The 18,528-nt window shown below is 55.3% G+C and overlaps 7 protein-coding genes across 7 annotated transcripts, besides 5 other annotated features; 5 read left to right on the top strand and 2 right to left on the bottom strand.

Annotated features, from left to right (window-relative positions):
* Positions 1–2,018: 2,018 nt before the first annotated feature.
* On the top strand, positions 2,019–5,134 carry EKO05_0001735 (uncharacterized protein; the record flags this gene model as incomplete). Its single annotated transcript, XM_059635740.1, has 4 exons — positions 2,019–2,260; positions 2,510–2,685; positions 2,736–3,244; positions 3,398–5,134. 4 exons carry the CDS (start codon positions 2,019–2,021, stop codon positions 5,132–5,134), a joined length of 2,664 nt encoding a protein of 887 aa, XP_059491723.1.
* A 299-nt stretch (positions 5,135–5,433) lies between these two features.
* Positions 5,434–5,478: a tandem repeat.
* Positions 5,479–6,051: 573 nt separating this feature from the next.
* Positions 6,052–6,076: a tandem repeat.
* Positions 6,077–6,254: 178 nt separating this feature from the next.
* On the bottom strand, positions 6,255–7,210 carry EKO05_0001734 (uncharacterized protein; the record flags this gene model as incomplete). The annotated part of the gene is made up of 4 exons (XM_038937099.1): positions 6,255–6,326; positions 6,377–6,895; positions 6,946–7,062; positions 7,148–7,210. The coding sequence occupies 4 exons, from the start codon at positions 7,208–7,210 to the stop codon at positions 6,255–6,257; spliced, it is 771 nt and encodes a 256-aa protein (XP_038802487.1).
* A 332-nt stretch (positions 7,211–7,542) lies between these two features.
* Positions 7,543–7,602: a tandem repeat.
* A 2-nt stretch (positions 7,603–7,604) lies between these two features.
* Positions 7,605–7,922, top strand: EKO05_0001733 (uncharacterized protein; the record flags this gene model as incomplete). Its single annotated transcript, XM_059635739.1, has 1 exon — positions 7,605–7,922. One exon carries the CDS (start codon positions 7,605–7,607, stop codon positions 7,920–7,922), a length of 318 nt encoding a protein of 105 aa, XP_059491722.1.
* Positions 7,923–8,000: 78 nt separating this feature from the next.
* EKO05_0001732 (Cyclohexanone monooxygenase) lies at positions 8,001–9,986 on the bottom strand (the record flags this gene model as incomplete). Its single annotated transcript, XM_038937579.2, has 3 exons — positions 8,001–8,511; positions 8,564–9,724; positions 9,778–9,986. 3 exons carry the CDS (start codon positions 9,984–9,986, stop codon positions 8,001–8,003), a joined length of 1,881 nt encoding a protein of 626 aa, XP_038802486.2.
* Positions 9,987–11,036: 1,050 nt separating this feature from the next.
* EKO05_0001731 (RNA polymerase II transcription factor B subunit 4) lies at positions 11,037–12,259 on the top strand (the record flags this gene model as incomplete). The annotated part of the gene is made up of 3 exons (XM_038937115.1): positions 11,037–11,082; positions 11,135–12,019; positions 12,069–12,259. 3 exons carry the CDS (start codon positions 11,037–11,039, stop codon positions 12,257–12,259), a joined length of 1,122 nt encoding a protein of 373 aa, XP_038802485.1.
* Positions 12,167–12,190: a tandem repeat.
* Positions 12,260–14,395: 2,136 nt separating the features above from the next.
* Positions 14,396–16,137, top strand: EKO05_0001730 (ammonium transporter Amt1; the record flags this gene model as incomplete). The annotated part of the gene is made up of 5 exons (XM_038937387.1): positions 14,396–14,509; positions 14,566–14,630; positions 14,683–14,937; positions 14,992–15,666; positions 15,714–16,137. The coding sequence occupies 5 exons, from the start codon at positions 14,396–14,398 to the stop codon at positions 16,135–16,137; spliced, it is 1,533 nt and encodes a 510-aa protein (XP_038802484.1).
* Positions 16,138–16,496: 359 nt separating this feature from the next.
* Positions 16,497–16,531: a tandem repeat.
* Positions 16,532–17,023: 492 nt separating this feature from the next.
* EKO05_0001729 (Ethanolamine kinase) lies at positions 17,024–18,356 on the top strand (the record flags this gene model as incomplete). The annotated part of the gene is made up of 2 exons (XM_038937599.1): positions 17,024–17,312; positions 17,365–18,356. 2 exons carry the CDS (start codon positions 17,024–17,026, stop codon positions 18,354–18,356), a joined length of 1,281 nt encoding a protein of 426 aa, XP_038802483.1.
* Positions 18,357–18,528: the final 172 nt, after the last annotated feature.

The following is an 18,528-nucleotide window of genomic DNA, read 5'->3' as shown; positions in this document are numbered from 1 at the left end:
CCGGATAATGTGTCTCAACAGCATTGTGGTCCACAACTTCATGGTCTTAGCGCAGGTTTATACATTGAGGCTCGAGTTTGTGGCTGCTCGTGCTCTCTACTTGAAGTTCCCCATCCGCGGAGCGATCGTCAACATACGTGCATACACGCGCAAGTTGGGAAGGTCGGCGGTATTGAGTCCGATAGGGATTGCAAGATCGAGATTTCTGAGACATGAAGCTTTCTCATGTAGCTCGCATTATCGGGAAAATTTTTCTCGTGCAGACTGATCAGCTCGACACATCTGCTCAGACGCGCGTGTAGGTCTGGAGAGGTGCCTCTAACTCGATGGTTAAGCCGGGCTTTTCCGTTACTCCGAGACATTTCCCTTGCAGTCTGCGGGTCAGCGGACTGGAGATGTGAAAGGCAGTCGGTGAGTCGAGTTCGATGACCAGAACAAACTACATGGCTCGCATCGAGTTGACCGTGGTGAGCGAGTGCAGTGGCGGTGCTTGGCTGTCATGTTGGATACAAGATGATGTGTCGCAACGGTCCAGTCGATGAGATCCAGCATATCGGTGTCAAAGCCACAACGTGGATGGGGGCTACTGTACGGACTGCCTCCGACTGCGGGTCACAGCTACCTAGTGCTGTTGGCAGACGTTGGTCCGGAGCCTGCGACGCCGAGCAGTGATGCTGAGACGATCACTGAGGTACGGCCTGATTGTCAGCTTCACGATATCCAATCCTGGTGTGCTCAGCATCTTGTACCTGTTCGCTCCTATTCGGCAAGGTAAGCTGATTGTATGCGGTCTGCCCGCAGACCAGTAGATCGATCGACAGCGTCTGAGGCGCTGAGCTATGGGTTAAAATGTACAGCTGTCTACATCAAGGTTAGTCGCTGAAAACGGCGAGGAGTTTTCCGAGCGAAAGCCGAAGTAGGGCAAGCGTCCTGCGGCGTCCTGCAGCGTCCTGTGGGGTTGCCCCTGACCCCCCCGCATGGTTTGTGTTCGTGTGGGCGATTTGACGTTTAGCACCCTCACCCAGTCCCTAGTTTTGTAACCTTTGTTCTGGGTCCGACAGCCCAGACCCCATGCTCTATGAGCTGCTGAGCCTCCCTCTGGGCATCCATGACCACACTTAGCTCATCGAACAACGCAACGGAACGCCGCTAACAGAGCGGTCAGCAAGCGTCATGTGCGCTTTGGTAAAGGAAAACGGCATCCACCGCTGAACACTAACGTCCGGGGCACAGTGCGTCGGAGGAGTGGGCCCCTCCGATCGAGCATGGTGAACACAAAAAGCCGCAATCTTCACGACCACAGGCCGTGTTGGTGTATCACGTGCATGGGAAGCCCGGCTTAGCAGGTCCGACCAGGTCGGCTGTTTGGTCCAGAGACGTCTAGTGTATATGTGCATTCCGCACGTTCGACACCAATCGTGTTACAGCAGGGGTTTGGTTTCCGCACATGGCCAGCAAAGATCAGCTCCAGACTCGGAGAAAACAGCGATCAAGACTCGCTATCGCGTGGACCAATACCATGGTTCGCTCTGCACTCTGGCTGTCTCGATGCTCCAGCTCGAAATGCAGCGTTATGAACATGCACGGCGAATTGGGCAAGACAGGATCAAGCAACCGCGGCATATTTTACATGTACACAAATCCGGCAGCTGCTGACAGCTCGGAGCGTGTCTCGCCCAGGCGTGTGCTCTGTCCCGAGGCCATCCGAGAAGCACCGGTGCTCGAGAAGCGCCAAGGATGAGCGTCGGCCATCCGCATCTGGGGACTGGGGTACTCACTAAGGATCCCCGGTGGGGACGGACGAGGCGTCATGAGGGTCAAGGGCACTATGATGGGTCGCGGCTTGTCTGCATGCTCTGAGCACACGACTAGCCCAGGCGCGAACCCACTTTTGTGGAATTTGAAATACATAATCATGGCTCTTCCCCGGACCCCTCGCGCGCGGATGGTTGTGATTCTTCCATTCTCTAACCTTCACTGTATTGGCAATTGTCAAGTATCGACAATCGATTGCAGCCATGTCCGACTACTCTGGCTCACCGTCCGACCATACGGAGTCCCAGCCACCGAAGCGCAAAGCGACTACAGCCGGCCTGGATGGAAACACAACTGGACGCTCCGTAAAACGAAGAGCATCAAAAGCATGTCAATGCTGTCGAGCTCGAAAGGTTCGATGCAACGTCACAGAGCATGGTGCACCTTGCACAAACTGCCGATTGGACGAAGTCGACTGTGTTGTGTCTGAGAGTAGGCGTAAGAAGTCAGTCACCCATCCCGTGCAGCATCCGACAACCCCTCATCGAGCACAAATCTACATCATTACACATTACAAATCGGGTTTTCCACGTTCTGTTGATTGTCGTCATCCAAGAGCTGGCTCGGTCTTCGCTCCTGCCTGAGCTAGCCACTTACGGTGCCCCTAAGCGGTCACGTTCATCCATCGGCCTTGTAGCCTACCTGCAACAGTCTTGACTGCAGCCACCATCGGTCCACAGGCTAATCTCAGCAGGAAATGGAGTAAAGACGACGAACCGCAAACAGAGACTACGACCACCCCATCGAATGTGACCCGCAAGCTTGCATCGCGCGATGCTCTCGACAGCGCGCAGTCACTCAAGCCTGCTCCATCGCGCGGATCGCAAGACGCAGAGATACGCATGAACGAGCATATTCCTCACTCCATATGTACGTGCCAATGATGTTAGCTACGTTGCAATAAACTGACGGTTGGGCAGATCAAAGTCATGGACATCGCAACTTTTCCGTTCCAAACATTTCAAATGTACACCGCCGCATGTCTGTAACTTCACAAATCAACGGCCTACCAACGTTTCCTTTCACACCTTTCTCAAACGATGATGGAAAACCATTCCTCAGTAACTTTGGCCAACAGCTGCCTTCAGGCCATCTACCTCGATTCATCAAGCCTCTGCCAAACAAGATCGGCCCTGAAGAAATCTCTTATCTGGAGAAGAAGGGCGCTTTGACTGTACCTAAAGGAACACTGCGCAGCGAGATGCTTCGTGTCTACATCGAATTTGTCCACCCATACATGCCACTCCTGGATCTGCACGACTTTTTGACAATCATTGACCGATCAGATGGAAGCAAAGGAAAAGTCAGCTTGATACTTTTTCAAGCTGTCATGTTCGCTGGGTCGGCATTTGTCGATATGTCACATCTGCGTTCTGCAGGTTACGCTACTCGGAAAGAGGCTCGCAAAGATTTCTTCCAAAAGACTAGAGTAAGTAGCTGAGACTCCTTGGCATGGCTACAAGCTCGATTTCTTCGGCCGAGGTGTGGCTCCGGACCTCCGATGCTCCTCTAGATCCGGCTTACATGCTCACATGTAAAAGTATCAACGAGTTCTGACAAAAGGGGCTGACAAATTTGACAGATCTTGTACGATTTCGACTACGAATCTGACCGAGTGTCGTTGGTGCAGGCCTTGCTTCTCCTGACGTATTATTACGAAACACCTGATGACCAAAAAGACACATGGCACTGGATGGGTGTGGCTACGTCGGTAGCGCATACCATTGGACTCCACCGCAACCCAGACAACGCCAATCTGGACACCAAGCGTGCCAAGTTGTGGAAACGCATTTGGTGGTCGACCTACATGCGAGATCGCCTCATCGCTCTTGGCATGCGGAGACCGACACGCATAAAGTCCGAGGATTTCGACGTGCCAATGTTGACTTTGGATGACTTCGAGATCGCGCCGATTCCCGACTCCGTCACATGTGTTCCAGCTGATTGTCGGGTTGCCCGAGATGTCGATGTTCAGCGTCAATTGGCGATCATGTGCATCGAGAAGGCACGACTTTGCCTTTGCATATCACACGTGCTGTCTAAGCAGTACTGTGTTCTGAACAACAACCAGGGTCTTCAGAACGATCGAACGACAATGATGCTGTTGCCGAAGAAACTTGACCCTGCGACAAGCGAAGTCAAGACCTGTGACGAAGAGCTCCAGAAGTGGGTGAACGAAATGCCGGAAGATGCGAGATACACCGACAAGCCTTCGGGAGAGGCAGCTATCGACCTGGCGCGCTCACTGCTACACATGGTCTTCTTTACTACCTTGTCCGCTTTGCATAGACCCCAGGTTCTACCAAGCTCGCAAGGTGGTCCGGCCAGCGCACCCGCTAAGGGTGGCGTAGAACCGGACATACTTGATGCCTCACGACGCAACGTTCGACGTGCCGCTTCGGCAATCACATCGATAGCGCAACGCCTCGACACCAGCGGGCTGGTCAAATACCTACCTACCACTGGTGTTACAGTCCTTCTCCCGGCCATCATAATCCACCTCTTGGACATCAAAGCACCAGAGGAAGAAACACGTCGTAGCTCTCTCCGCGGCTTCTGCCAATGCATGGCCGTCATGGGCAAGCTACGTGATCTATACGCCGCCGCCGACTACTCCGTTGCCTTTCTCGAAGCTGCGATCCGAAAAGCTGGCATTCACGTCGCCCCGACCTCGATACAGGCCTCGTCGATGCCCAAGACCAACCCCGCAACTTCTGTAGAAGACCTTGTCCACGCTGACCGCCGTCTCAACATGGCCAACAGCACCAGCAGCGTTCAGCAGCAGCGCTCGACCCTCACTCCGCCTCCCGACGCCGGAACAACCTACATGGCGATCCTCGAGAAGATGCCCGGCCACGAGCCAAACGTCACCGACGAAGAAGTTGCTCGCCGCCTCGAAACCTTCCTCGCCTCCACCCCACCGGACTCGGATCACGAGCACCACGACCACGCCATGACATCCATCACAATCTCACAAGACCCACCTCTCGCGCTCGCTACTGCGCCCGGAGACATTACCTCCTCCCACCACCACAGCCATAACTCTAACGATGCATTCAATAAGTGGAGCATACCTGACCTCGCACCCAACTCATTCCTGAACATCAACCACCACCAAGACAACGAGAGGCTGTTCTCTAGTCTTCCCCTGAACAACGAGTTTGATGACGGAGATTTCGATTCCCTGCTCAACCTCGACGCCGTGGGCGAGACATTTACCTTTGACGACGGCGCGCTTGACAACGGCGCGAGTTTGACTGCGGAACTAGGTGACGTCGACTGGCTCAGCACCACGCACGGGCTGACGGTCGACGGATGAAACGAGTGAAGAAGCGGCGTTTGGTTTATAAATCCGGGCAGGGAGGGAAAGGGAAAAGTCGGAACTCGGGCATTGGGCATTGGGCTTGGCGCACATGTTTTCTCTCTCTTTCTTTTTATCTTTTCCATCTTTCTTTTTACCGTGCTGCTAAGATGATATCCACGTACCTTGGGGAACATGTACACGTTTACGCCACGGCCTGTAATTGCTTGCTTGCTTGCAGACTGCCATGTATCCAGGACGGGCGACTCCCGCACTGCAGATACGAAGCGGAAGGAAACGCAAACAAGCAGGTATGAATAATAATTGTTATTATCACTATTATCATTACTGTTATTATCATTTTCCCAGTCCTCAATCTCGCCTCATCTTGCGTGTCGCGACCTGCTACACCTCTCGCTAAGGCGTCTGTTCAAGCTAGGGCAATTCCTAGAAGGCGTGGCGATTATGAAACAAGAGTACAATACCAGCTTAATACGCCATCTTTCTCTTCTATCTATAGTAATTTTATTATTCTTTTATAGTAGAGTAAGGTAGCTTTTATCTTATGTTCTAGATAGCTTGTAGACTTAACATCCTGTAGACCTAGGGAAGTAAGGCTAGCTAATTAGAAAGTGGGAGGGAGGGAGTAAGGATATAGTTCCTACCCTCGCCAAGGCGTCTATCCAAGCTAGGGCAATTCCTAGGAGGCGTGGCGATTTCGAAACGAGAGTGAGATGCTAGGGTAATAAGCGTTTCTTTTTTTTCTTTTTTATCTATGGTGATCACGACGTCCTTTCACCATGGAACAAGGTAGTCATTGTACTCGCAACGGGTCGTCTGGGATAAGGTAAGGTGGCATTGCGATCTATAACAGGAAACGTATCAACCAACACACGAGCAAGCTTCTCCGACGGGCAAGTGACGCAAGTGACAGCAAAAAAAAAAGAAGAAAAGAAAAAACGCCGCAGAGATGCCAGGGACGTGGGACTATCCCGTTTGAATCCATCTCAAACCCAGTTTCTATGCAGGAGCGCTCCGAGCCGAAGTTCAAGGGTATCCCACGAGGTCGCGACCGGGACCCGAGCGTATGCGAACCAAGGATACATGTACAAGGGAATTCGTGTTTTTCGGAGGTGGTCTAGGCCTCCTCGGCGGAGTTGGTCAAGGAGAGGTAGGCGGTCCAGGCAATGCCGACGGTGGAAACAAAGGGCTGGCGAGAAGATTAGCAACAGGATTCGCGGGGGGTTGGGGGGGACGCACAATCTGGAACTGAATGGGCATGACCCTGAAGTTGATGATCTGGACTGTTGGCCAGATCAAGAAGTTGGCCTTGAGCGCCGGAACATAGACGTCCTGGAACTTGCGCTGGACAGCGCGCTTTCCACCACCCTCGGCGATGGTCATGTACGTGAAGAAGGCGGCAAGACCGGCGGGGGCAAACAGAAACTGGTCAAAAGCGACGCGCTTGAGTGCCGGGATCCACGGGCTGCCGATCTTGGTGATGGGGAACGTCTTGGACAGGAAACCGAACCAGCGGTGCTGGATGGGCGACATGAGGAAACCGTAGGACATGAAGCGGATGGTGCGCTCGAAGTCGAAGGGCGGAGGGAGCCTCTTCGAGTCGGGGATGATGTCGTGCTCGGGCCAGGGGTTGCGGCGGTCGAGGTCGTGGATCTCAATGGCGAGGAAGTCGTCTTTGCCTGCGCCGCCCTTGCGGTTTGCGCGCTCGCGGACAGCGGTGAGGGTCTGGGCCACTGTGTCTGCAACACCACCGAGCACCTGGCCAGCCGTCAGTCAGTCAATAAGCGGATAGGGTGGGAGAGACGCACCGCGTTGGTGATCATGGTGGTGAGGACGGGCCGCTGGGCATAGTAGCCGTTGTACTTGCGGGCGATGAGGGAGACGGCCATGATCTGGACGAGGAAGACGGTCGCGTGCAGGAGTGGCTGCGAGAGACGGTTAGCGACCCGTGCGCATGACGCCAGCTGGCGGGCAGCGAGGGGACACGGGCGGCAGGGAGGGGCTGCTCACTATCTTTCCGTAGATCCAGCGGCTGTTGAGGTGGTAGAGCAGTCGGCGTGTGGCTTCTGGCATGCTTGCGGTCGGCCTTTGCAGCAGATGCTAGGCGGTATCCTTTTCAAATGACGTCCTTGGACGCACGGCTCCCGGCTGCGAGTGGGTCCCTTCGGTCCACCTTCAGTCTTCAGTCGAGTCCAGCGTGGCTTTGGATGCGCGTGCGAGGAGGCGGCTGGGTTGCCGTTGAGCTGCCGTTGGGTTGCCGTTGAGCTGCCGTTGGGTTGCCGTTGAGCTGCCGTTGGGTTGCCGTGTGGTTTGCAATGTCTCGGTCGATGATGTGTCAGGTCAGGGTCCTGCCGATGCGTGCTGCGGTCAGACGGCGAGTGGGGAAACCTGGTGAATGACCTGGCCGGCTCGCCGCTCGCCTCCTCGCCTTTCTTTGCCTTGCTTGCCTCGCCTCGCCTCGCCTCTTATGCGGAGATGCTGCGGCCCGGCGCCAATCACGGCCAACGCCAGCCCATCGCCAGTCACGGCCAACGCCAGCCCATCGCCAGTCACGGCCAACGCCAGCCCATCGCCAGTCACGGCCAACGCCAGCCCATCGCCAGTCACGGCCAACGCCAGCCCATCGCCAGTCACGGCCAACGCCAGCCCATCGCCAGTCACGGCCAACGCCAGCCCATCGCCAGTCACGGCCAACGCCAGCCCATCGCCAATCGGCATCACCCCAAACATGTCTCCGCTTCTGAAACACGTCTTCACACCGTCACTGAGCGTCGACCGCGTCTGATGCTGGATGGCAACCGCTATTTTGGGACGCAATCAAAACATCCAGTAGAGTGCATCCATCGTACATAGAGTTACTGCCTCAAACACGTCGTGCCGGTTCCTTCACCAACGCCCAGGCCTGCACCACGCTTGCCCACGCACCCTGAAGAACGCTCTGCAACACCTCCCTAATGTCCTTGCCGCCGAGGCCGCTCTTGCGCCAGCGGTACACGCCAATGACAGCAAGAGTAACACTCAGAAGCCGCAGTGCCCTTGTCCGCCTGATCTTCGCTATGCCCTTGCTCGTGTACGATATGTTCCAGTCGCTGTACTTGGGGAAAGCACACCGTCGCCAGAAGTCTATCTGGCTGTATGGGTAGACTGTCGAGTTCCACCCGTCCTTTGTGTAGTACCACGACGAGCAGCCACTCTGCCAGACGGTGTCTTTGAGCGCCTTCTGCATCTCCTCCGTGTACGCAATCTCCGCCTCCTTCTTCACCTCCACCGTGCTGGCTTCTCCGTTGAGCACAAGCTTGATGAAATTCAGGCTGTAGTTGACCATGTTCTCACTGGCCATGACGACCGACGAGTGTCCTGTTGCTGTGTTGGGACTGAGGTAGGTCAGCAACAGCTACAGAGCCTCAATCGATTCAGTGAGCTTACCCAAAGATAAGAAACAGGTTCGGAAACCCATCCATGGCTGTGCCTTGGTACGCCTGCGCACCTCCACGCTCATCCATGAGCTCGACCAGATCCTGGCCTTCCTTGCCCACCACGCGCAGAGGATGAAGCCATCGAGTCGTGTCGAATCCGTTGGCTAGAACAATGACATCCGCAGCTACCTCTCGTTCTGGATAGTCCTCCTCGCTTGCATTCTTGGGGTACCTGGCGCCAGGACCGAGAACAACGCTGTTCTCCCTCAAGCGGGTGAGCGGCATGGTCGTGAGCTCAATCTTGGGGTCGCTCAGGCTCTTCAGCCAACGCTTGTCGAAGATCCTTCTCTTGCAACCCACTCCGTAGTCTGGTGTCAGAATCTCGAGGTACTTCTCCGGCACAGTCTTCTTCACCCACGCCAAGATCTTTTCCTCGTAGAGCTTCCGGTGCTTGTCTGCATACGGAGTGTTTGGAAAGAGCTTCACGAACCCGGCTTCAGCACCAATGAAGATCAAGAACCGCAGGAGCTCTTTGAGGCCGGGGATGGCCTTCATCAACCTAGGTCCATTCTTCTCCCACCACGCATCACCTCCAGGAGGGCTCACCGCAGGCACGACCCATGGGGGAGACCGCATGAGCTGAGTGACCGATTTGGCATGGTAGGGAGCATGAGGCAGCCTCGGTACGATCTGTGCGGAGCTACACCCTGTGCCTACAACAACCACATTTTTGTCCTCGAGGTCGACCGTCTCGTCCCACCGGGCAGAATGGAAGACCTTCCCCTTGAATTTCTCGAGACCAGGGATTTCATCAGGCCAGCCCCTGGGCTCGACAAGGCCGCCGACGCAGCTGACAACAACCTTGGCCTTGATGACTTCAGTCTCCGAGTACACCGCGTGTTCGCCTTTCTCTTCTACTACTCTAGCGCGCTCCTTTGACGAGACATCTCCCATGCCTGCCATCATTCGGCGTATTGTGACTTCCCATAGCTGCTCATCTTCCAGCCATCTGCAGCCCTCAACGTCTGTGTTGCATTCCATCTTGTCGGTGATTCGGTAGGTCTGGCACACTTCGTGGTAGTACTTTACGATCTCGCGGCCGGGAGGGTGGAACGAGGTCCAGTTGGGGTTTTGCGCAAAGGAGAACGAGTAGAAGACTGCGGGTACGTCACTGTCCGTGGTCAGCTGGACGCAATGTTGCTCAAGGCTGTGTAGAGTACTCACCAGGCAACACCGGGGTATCGGTTGATCCACCACGTCCCTCCGATACCCGCTTGCCTTTCAAATACACGGAACTGGTCGAATCCAAACTGCTGCTTCAACTGACATGCCATGGCGATGCCAGAAGCTCCAGCACCAACAATGATGACCGGATAGTACGTGTATGCATTGTGTTCGTAGCCATTCACACGGCGAATGGTCTCCGAGATCATGTTTGAGAATGGTTCGAGGCAGATCGATGTTCGACTGTCGCGAATAGAGGCGGGAACTCGGATCGGAAGGAAAAAGTCACGTCGTACGTTCCGCGCAGAAGGGTCAATGTTGCGAGCAGGACGCCTTACTCTTCCCGTCGAATCTATGGAGAAGTGGCAGGGATTGAAGGCCTGTGTAGCACCTGATCGTTGAGGTTGGCAGAGGTATGGATCGCTAGGTGCCAACACTACGTGCAGAGGAGCGAGGAGGCCACAATGACGGCGGACCGCGCCATCGACCTGCTCAGGGTCCATCTGTGAGGAGACGCGTAGCTAGCCGCTTCCGTGCCTCGGTTCTTTGGCGACTCGACCATCTCGCATCGACCATGCCTCATGATTCAATGTGCTGACTATCGGCCATCCTGGAGATTCGGAACTCTGGGCCCGAGAACTGATCGCCGACGACATGTGCTCTGTCCGATGCTCGCTGCGAGCTTGTTTACGTCGTCTTGAAGCCAGTCGGTCGTGAGCAGCATGTCAGTTGTGAGCTCCTAGTTACCTCGAGCGCACCGTCGGGGGTAGCCTTGACGAGCCTACAAGTATTGCGACACTCTGGTGTTTTGTGCCCAGGCAGCAAGCGTTCTATTCGGCCCTCGTCTACGGTACGCAGTCGTGGTGTGGTGGTACAATTGTGATGGGCGTCTCTTTTGCGAGTGTATTGCTGACTCCTGAATGGCAGTCGACTGTATTTGTCTTGACCACGGCAATTGTTCGAGGAGTGACGTTGACAGTGAGACGATATTTAACCTCCGCTGTTCAGCTGGAAGGCTGAGCGCCACCAACACGAGGTGCGTCTTCACGTGCATGCGTGTGTCGATTGCGCATTGCGCACGGCCGAAAAGTGCAGCGCAGGCGCGACCTCAGTAATTGAGATGAGGCGTCAGCAACTGTCAAAGCTACAACACCAACACTTGCGTGCCTACGCAGTCTGTGCCGAAATATCATGCTACGAGGCTCTATCTAGCCGTTCGCGCTGCAAGTCTTCGAGAGAGCTGTCCTCGGAACATCAAAATGAACAACATCGATGGCTCAGATCGCCATCTGAAGACAGAAGAAGGTGCAGATGTCTTGGACTACTCGCCATACCTCACTGACCAACATCTGCTAAGCACCGCCGCCGTCCCTCCTTGCGATTGTTCTCGACACAAACCCTCACGCCTGGGCGCATCTTTCATCAACGCTGTCCCTCTCCGCCGCCCTAGCCAACATCCTCATCTTCATCAACGCCCACCTAGCGTCCGGCAATGCGAACGAAGTAGCGGTCATAGCCTCACACTCCCATAAGACGAGCTTCCTGTATCCAACGAAGGCATCTTCGCAGCCTAGACAGAATGGCAAAACCAACGGTGACGTCGACATGAGCGGCAGTGGAGCGGAGAGGTCACATCAAGAGAGCCCCAACAAATATCGGCCCTTTGCCGTAGTCGAGAGCACGATCCTACAGAACTTTGCCAAACTGCTGGATGAGACAGACGAGAGTCATCTTGCGGCGACACCCACGACCCTCATCGGCGGCGCATTGTCTCTGGCACTTGCCTACATCTCGAAGTCGACCATCCAGCATGCACCCATCGCCTCCGGCAACGACAACTCTATGGCCGCCCTCGCCGATTCTGAGAACGCTCATGTCGACCGCATACCTCTCACATCTCGCATTCTTGTCGTCTCGGTGTCTGGAGACCTCGCCAATCAATATATTCCAGTCATGAACTCAATCTTCGCAGCACAACGGAAGAAGATCCCGATCGACATCTTGAAGCTAGCAGGCGATACAGTACTGCTACAACAGGCCAGTGATGCAACAGGCGGTGTATACATGAAGCCAGAGCGGCCAGAGGGACTGCTGCAGTACATGATGATGGCCTTCTTGCCGGACGCCACTGCGCGCGCTAGCCTAGTGGTTCCAAGCGCTGGCGGTGTTGACTTCCGTGCTGCCTGCTTCTGTCACAGGAACGTGGTCGACATAGGCTACGTCTGCAGTGTGTGTCTGAGCAGTAAGCTACTTCACCCTTGCACGACAATACATTCGCTGACTCTACAAAGTATTTTGCAGCCCGAACCTTCCAAACAACCTGTGTCTCACATGTGGGTCATACCTCTCGTTGCGCGCTGCACTGACGAATCCACCGTCCCTCATTCCTAAGAAGAAGAAAAAGAAGAGGAAGGCGGGGACAGAGTCTGCAACACCAGGCGGGAGTACACCTGTAGGGTCAGGCACGCCTATGCACCCTTGAAGGCAGGCGCTGCCTATATGCATCGACGATTCTCAGGTATCGCGCATACTCGAAGTCTTCCAGCTATTTCCACCAGAGCTGGAAGCCCTGGCGACTTGCCAAAGTCATTACTTACGCGTAAGAGACTCTTTCGCCACGATATTGACTGTTTCAAGGAAGCCATGCACAGCCATGGACACGCCTGTTGCAGAGCGGAGATTAATCCCACGGTGGCTAAATTTGACGGCCCTGTCCGTGGACCCCCTTGATGCTTAAGCCTTATGGGGGATACTTCCCCTTGAAGGTAAGCACCATTGGCTAGGATGTAGCTGCACCGACAATGACATCCAGACCTGCTGCTAGCGAGTTGCAGTCATAGCTTGGGCCAGATGCCTTCTCGAGGTTAGGATTGTCTTTCTGACCAGTAATCAAGATGATGACGAGATTATCGAAGCATCTACTCCTATCAATACTATCATATAACACTCAGAGATGGCGACTTTTGTATTTGGGCTTCTCATCGATCCTGCTAAGACCCAGGTTTATGGATTCATGAACAAGGTGAGCTCCTCGCACCAAGCCTAGATGATCAACCACGTCCGACGTGCAGTCGGCAGCATCTCCGGTCCATCCGGATGCTCTATGACACGGAGGCACCACGGCTCAGTCTTCCAAACGTACGGCTTTGAAATGATTTGTACGAACGACATTGTGGATGTGTGGTTGCCTGAGAAAGCAGACACGGCAAGCTATCTACACACAACACGGCAGGCGCCTGATGCAGCTTCTCGGTTCGTAAGCACGTCGGATTCGATAATGTCGGAGGCAACCCAAAATGCAGTTATGCTTTGATGTTTCAAAAAACACACTGCCACCGTGCCCGACTCCTGCAGGAGGAGGAACCGTATCCTGGGACCAAGTGCTTGATGACACAAACTCAGTAGGGTCTGTGAGCTCGTTCGTTGAAGCTGCGGTCCGTTCGCGGGATGGCGTGGCGGTTGAATTGGGACAGTGAGGTTTGGGGTACTGATAAGGCTTCAGTAAAGCCGTCGGCCAGCTTCTTTCCCCACAGACTCGGTGCTTTCCGCGGTGTAGCAAACGTCCAAGGCTCTGGGCAGCTGCTGATCTTCACACATGCTGGGGAAGGGTGTCTTGAGCTCAGGTACCTCTTGCGCATACCTATACGCAAAGACCGTTCCGATCGTCGTCCCAAACAGGCGCGCCCACAGCAATAAGGCGGCCTCGAACGATGTTCCGAACTGACATGGGCTGAATTAGCGAGGCCGAATCCACGATGCAAAGATAAGGAGTCCGCTGCGCTCATTGGTCAAGCTGCGCTGGACGCCTCGCTTGCGGGATTTCGTCTGCACTTGCATGTGACTGTAGCAGCCCTCATTCCCGCAATTTCAGAACCTTGATGCTAGAACGTGTCTGACCTGTGTCGTTGCACGGCAAGGCTCGCGTCCGCGTTGCCGCGTCCCACGAGCGCGGTTTAGCGCGCTCGCCCTGCGTGATACCGGCGCCGAGACAAAGGCGCACATTGGCTAACCTCACCCTCACCTATCTGACACCCCGCCGACTGGCTTGTGGCTTTCTTCTGGCGTCGATGACAGAAAGGAAGGCCCGTCCGAGCTTCACGGGACGAGGACGTGGATGGGGAATGATAGCGATGCGAGGACGTTTATAGCCATCACGGACCCCCCTCGAACGGGCGTGGGAGGTTGCGCCCTGTCGTCTCGTCCGTCTTACCTATATACACACACACGCAACCATTTCCGTTTCTTCGATATAATTTAATCAACGCCTCTTGAACGGGCTCCCCTTGTGCGAGGACAGGTTTCCGAGTGTATTTGCTTTTACCCAACTGCGAGGCCGCCAAGCGCCACTTCGACTGCTAGATCCCTGGACATCCTGCAGCGGATCGCCATCGTCTACCTACTTACATCTTGTCGTCTTAACCCACTCTTGTTTCTCTCACTTTGAACGACGCCCTTGACGTCCTGAACTGGTACCTATTGTATATATCCACCCACACATTTCATCTCCACCGAAGCAAGCCCCCCCGACGATTCCACGCCCGACTCCACCAAAAGCACGAGCGTGCGTTCCCACCCCCGCAGAGTCGCGACTAGGTAGCAGACGATCGGTGCGAAAACCATGGACCCTGTTTCCTCCGGCGCGGACCCTACCACGCCGCTAGAAGCTTTCAACAATGCTACCATTGCGACGGGCGGAGACTCGAGGTTGTACAACCTCAATGTCTTTTACGATGTGAGTTTCTCCTTTGTTCACGAGTGTCGGGAGCGTGCGGGGCTAATGCGACCAAGGCGGGCGATATCGCTTGGATGATTACGAGCACGGCGCTTGTGCTGCTTATGATTCCAGGTGTTGGGTATGTATCCGTGTTTGAAAAGATCAAAGGTGTTTGAACTGATGGAGTAAAGCTTCTTTTACTCTGGTCTTGCGAGGAGAAAGTCTGCACTCTCGCTGCTATGGCTCTCCGTCATGGCGACCGCGGTCGTCAGCTTCCAGTGGTTTTTCTGGGGCTACTCGCTGGCCTTTTCGCATACGGCGGGCAAGTATATCGGTAACTTGGATAACTTTGGACTGAAGGATGTCCTTGGTGCGCCGTCCGTTGGTAGCTCCAGAATCCCGGATCTGATGTTCTGCGTGTATCAGGGCATGTTCGCCGCTATCACGTAGGTTCACCTGCAATCGACTCCTGCTTGAGCATGTACTGACTGCCACTTTAGCGTCGCCCTTGCTGTCGGTGCTGTGGCAGAGCGTGGTCGTATGCTACCCTGCATCATCTACATGTTCGTCTGGTCAACGCTCATCTACGACCCCATCGCCTGCTGGACCTGGAACTCGTCCGGCTGGGTCTTCCAAATGGGTGGTCTTGACTTCGCTGGTGGCACGCCAGTGCATATTGCCTCCGGAACTGCTGCCTTGGCTTACTCGTACATGCTTGGCAAGCGTAGCGGTCACGGCACCCAGGAGTTGAACTACCGCCCCCATAACGTCACTCACATCGTTGTTGGTACCGTGTTCCTTTGGGTTGGATGGTTTGGCTTCAACGCAGGTTCAGCACTTGCTGCGAACTTGCGTGCGATCATGGCCGCCGTGTGCACCAACCTTGCTGCCTGTGTTGGAGGTATCACATGGTGCCTTGTTGACTACCGTCTGGAGCGCAAGTGGTCGACTGTTGGATTCTGTTCCGGCGTGATTGCTGGCTTGGTCGTCATCACACCTGGATCTGGGTACGTGCCTGCTTGGGCTGCCGTCGTCTTCGGTGCTGTGGGTGGTGTGGCTTGCAACTACGCTACCAAACTCAAGTACTTCCTTCGCTGCGATGATGCTCTTGACATCTTCGCCGTCCACGGTGTTGGCGGGTTCATCGGCAACATCCTCACCGCCTTCTTTGCGGCGTACGTACTCTCACATCCGGCTGATCGTCATGACTAACCAGTTACAGTGACTACATCGCTCACCTCGACGGTTACACAGTCATCCCCGGAGGTTGGCTGAACCACAACTGGATCCAGCTCGGCTACCAGCTCGCCGACTCCATTACCGGCGGCGCATACTCGTTTGTCGGAACATGTCTAATTCTTGGCGCGCTCGACTTCATCGGCAAGTTTGTGCCTGCACTCCGTCTGCGCGCTACCGAGGAAGAGGAGGCCCTAGGTATCGACGACGTCGAGATTGGCGAATTCGCGTACGACTACGTCGAGCTCACGCGAGAGCTCAAGGTTCCTGACGACGAGGTGGACGAGGGCATGTCGACGCATTCGCTGCAAGACCATGGTGCTGGTATGGCGATCAGCAGCCATCACGAGAAGAACCGGGGGTCGGTGGACTCTGCAAACCAGCTTGCTGACTGGGCTCATCGCGCTTGATTAGCGAGCGCTGTCGTCGACCATTTTCCTCGTTTCTTGTCCAGTATCTCGTTCGCTCTATACCACTCGGTCCTCCCTTTCCATCTTCTCTTCTGGAGGACCGCTTTACCATGCCTTGTCTCGGCGTAATGTAGCCTATGGATGTATGACTTGAATGGCAGGCGTTCTGCCCCTACCCGTCCATCACTGCGTGCTCCACCAGCCTACAAAGTTTCGCGACCCGTGCGATGTTACCCAAAAGCCACGGCGTCATTGCGCACCACGTCCACCGTCACGTGCTGCACTGCCGCGCAGGAACTCAGCTAGCGAGCCAATCGGCAGAAGAGGTGCATGAATCGAATCTTGGGGGGCGGTGACGACGCTGCGCAGGTCGTGTGCAATGCGCATGCGCATGACAAGCCACAGCAGTGGCAGGGCCGACCTTGCCGGTTGGGCAGATGAGCTCAACGGGTTGCACGGGCTAGAGTTGCAAAGGGCAGCTTTCAGGGAGACGGTTGATAACTTGATAATTAGCAAACGAGGCAGAAAAGTGGATGCCGGGGTTCTTTCTTCTGTGGCTGGGTGTGCGGGGTGGGGCGGAGGCTAGAGCAGGGGGAGAAGGTGCCGCCTGAAAAGGAATGGACGACCACGCGACAGCGCAGTGGACGCTCGTTCCTGCTCTGTGCCACACTCTCCTCTCTCTCTTCCGTGTCTTGAGCTTGGTCCCAGAAGGCCTGCGAGGATAAAGGCGTGTTGTAAGTACTCCAGTCGGCAGCATCCGCCTCGTATTTGGGCCTCCACGCAATCCGATTGTCACATGCTTTCTTTCCACTTCCGCGGTCCTGCGCCTGCCAGAACGCACACCGCAACGTTCAAAATTGGCTGACTGCAAGCGTACAACAGCACGATGAACAAGCCACAGTCGGCCTACGATTCGCTCCCCCATATCCCGGAATACTACGACAACTCCAACTCCAACTCGCACAACTCGGCCCTCCACCTCATACTCACACTGCGGCCTGACTGGCGCGAGTCCCAGGACACGGTCGAGTTTGTGCGATTCACAGATGGCATCACAAACACACTTTTGAAGGCAATCAACAAGCGGCCGGGCTTGTCCAAGGCTGAGGTGGACGAGGATGCGATCCTGCTGCGTGCGTACGGCAAAGGCACCGATGTGCTCATAGACCGCGAGAGTAAGACTTGCACCTCTCCCCCGAGCTAGGATACGCGCTAACCATGTCGCAGAAGAGACCCGCTCTCACTGCCTCCTCGCCCGCCATGGCCTCGCACCCCCGCTCTACGCCCGGTTTGAGAACGGTCTCCTTTACAGATACATTTCAGGCAGCGTGTGCTCACCTGCTGACCTGCGACGGCCAGATGTATGGCGCGGGGTAGCGCAGAGGCTTGGAGAATGGCATGCAACATTACCAATATCGAGTATCAGCAGCACTTGTCCTGCTCCCTCTCAACTTGCTACCAACAACAAGCGTGCTTCTTTGGTGGCCATGGCCCAGCTCACGCCCGGCAAGCCCATTCCCAATGTGTGGACCACTGTGCAGAAATGGATCGATGCGCTCCCAACAAGCACCACCGCGCAGACGACACGCCGAGAGCAACTTTCTACCGAACTCCGTTCCCTCACCAAGCTGCTGGCTGACACGCCCGGCGTTGGTGGCTCGAACCCCTTCGTTTTCGCTCACTGCGATCTCCTGTCCGGCAACGTGATCATCGAGCCATCGTCATCGTCCGCGTCGAACTCACGTCGTTCTAGTTCCTCGAATGGCTCTGAGGAGCCCGAGACGGCTGCGGCTTCTGTGACCTTCATTGATTACGAATACTCGACACCTGCACCTGCTGCCTTCGATATTGCAAACCACTTCGCCGAGTGGGGTGGTTTTGACTGCGACTACAGCGTCTTGCCCACACGCAGTGTGCGCCGCAGCTTCCTCCGCGAATACCTCCGTAGCACGAGCACACACCTGAACCGCACACACACCGAGGCAGAAGTCGAGGAGCTTTTCGAGCAGGTCGATAGATTTCGAGGAGTACCGGGCTTTTACTGGGGCATCTGGGCCCTGATCCAGGCGCAGATCTCCTTGATTGACTTCGACTATGCAAGCTATGCTGAAGTCAGGCTCGGCGAATATTTTGCGTGGAAACGAGAGGTCAGCGGCGAGCGAGAGAAGTCGGGAGAAGCCATGCCGGAGCGAGAACAAATCTGGGCCAAGGAGGAGTAGAGCAGACGTGCATAGAAGGGGTGATACATTGCTTACATGGCGTTGGGACAAGCGAGTGATTCAGCATGTCAGACAAGGCGCTAGACGTCCTGCATACTATACCTACTTGATCAGAAGGGTGCCTCTTACATTACGTTTCACAGTACATTTAATATTACAACATTCGCTTTTG

The sequence above is a fragment of the Ascochyta rabiei genome, chromosome 2 (assembly GCF_004011695.2).
Source record: "Ascochyta rabiei chromosome 2, complete sequence".
Classification (NCBI taxonomy): domain Eukaryota; kingdom Fungi; phylum Ascomycota; class Dothideomycetes; order Pleosporales; family Didymellaceae; genus Ascochyta; species Ascochyta rabiei.
The sequence above is the reverse complement of the archived record's forward strand: the minus strand, read 5'-3'. Positions and strand labels throughout refer to the sequence as shown.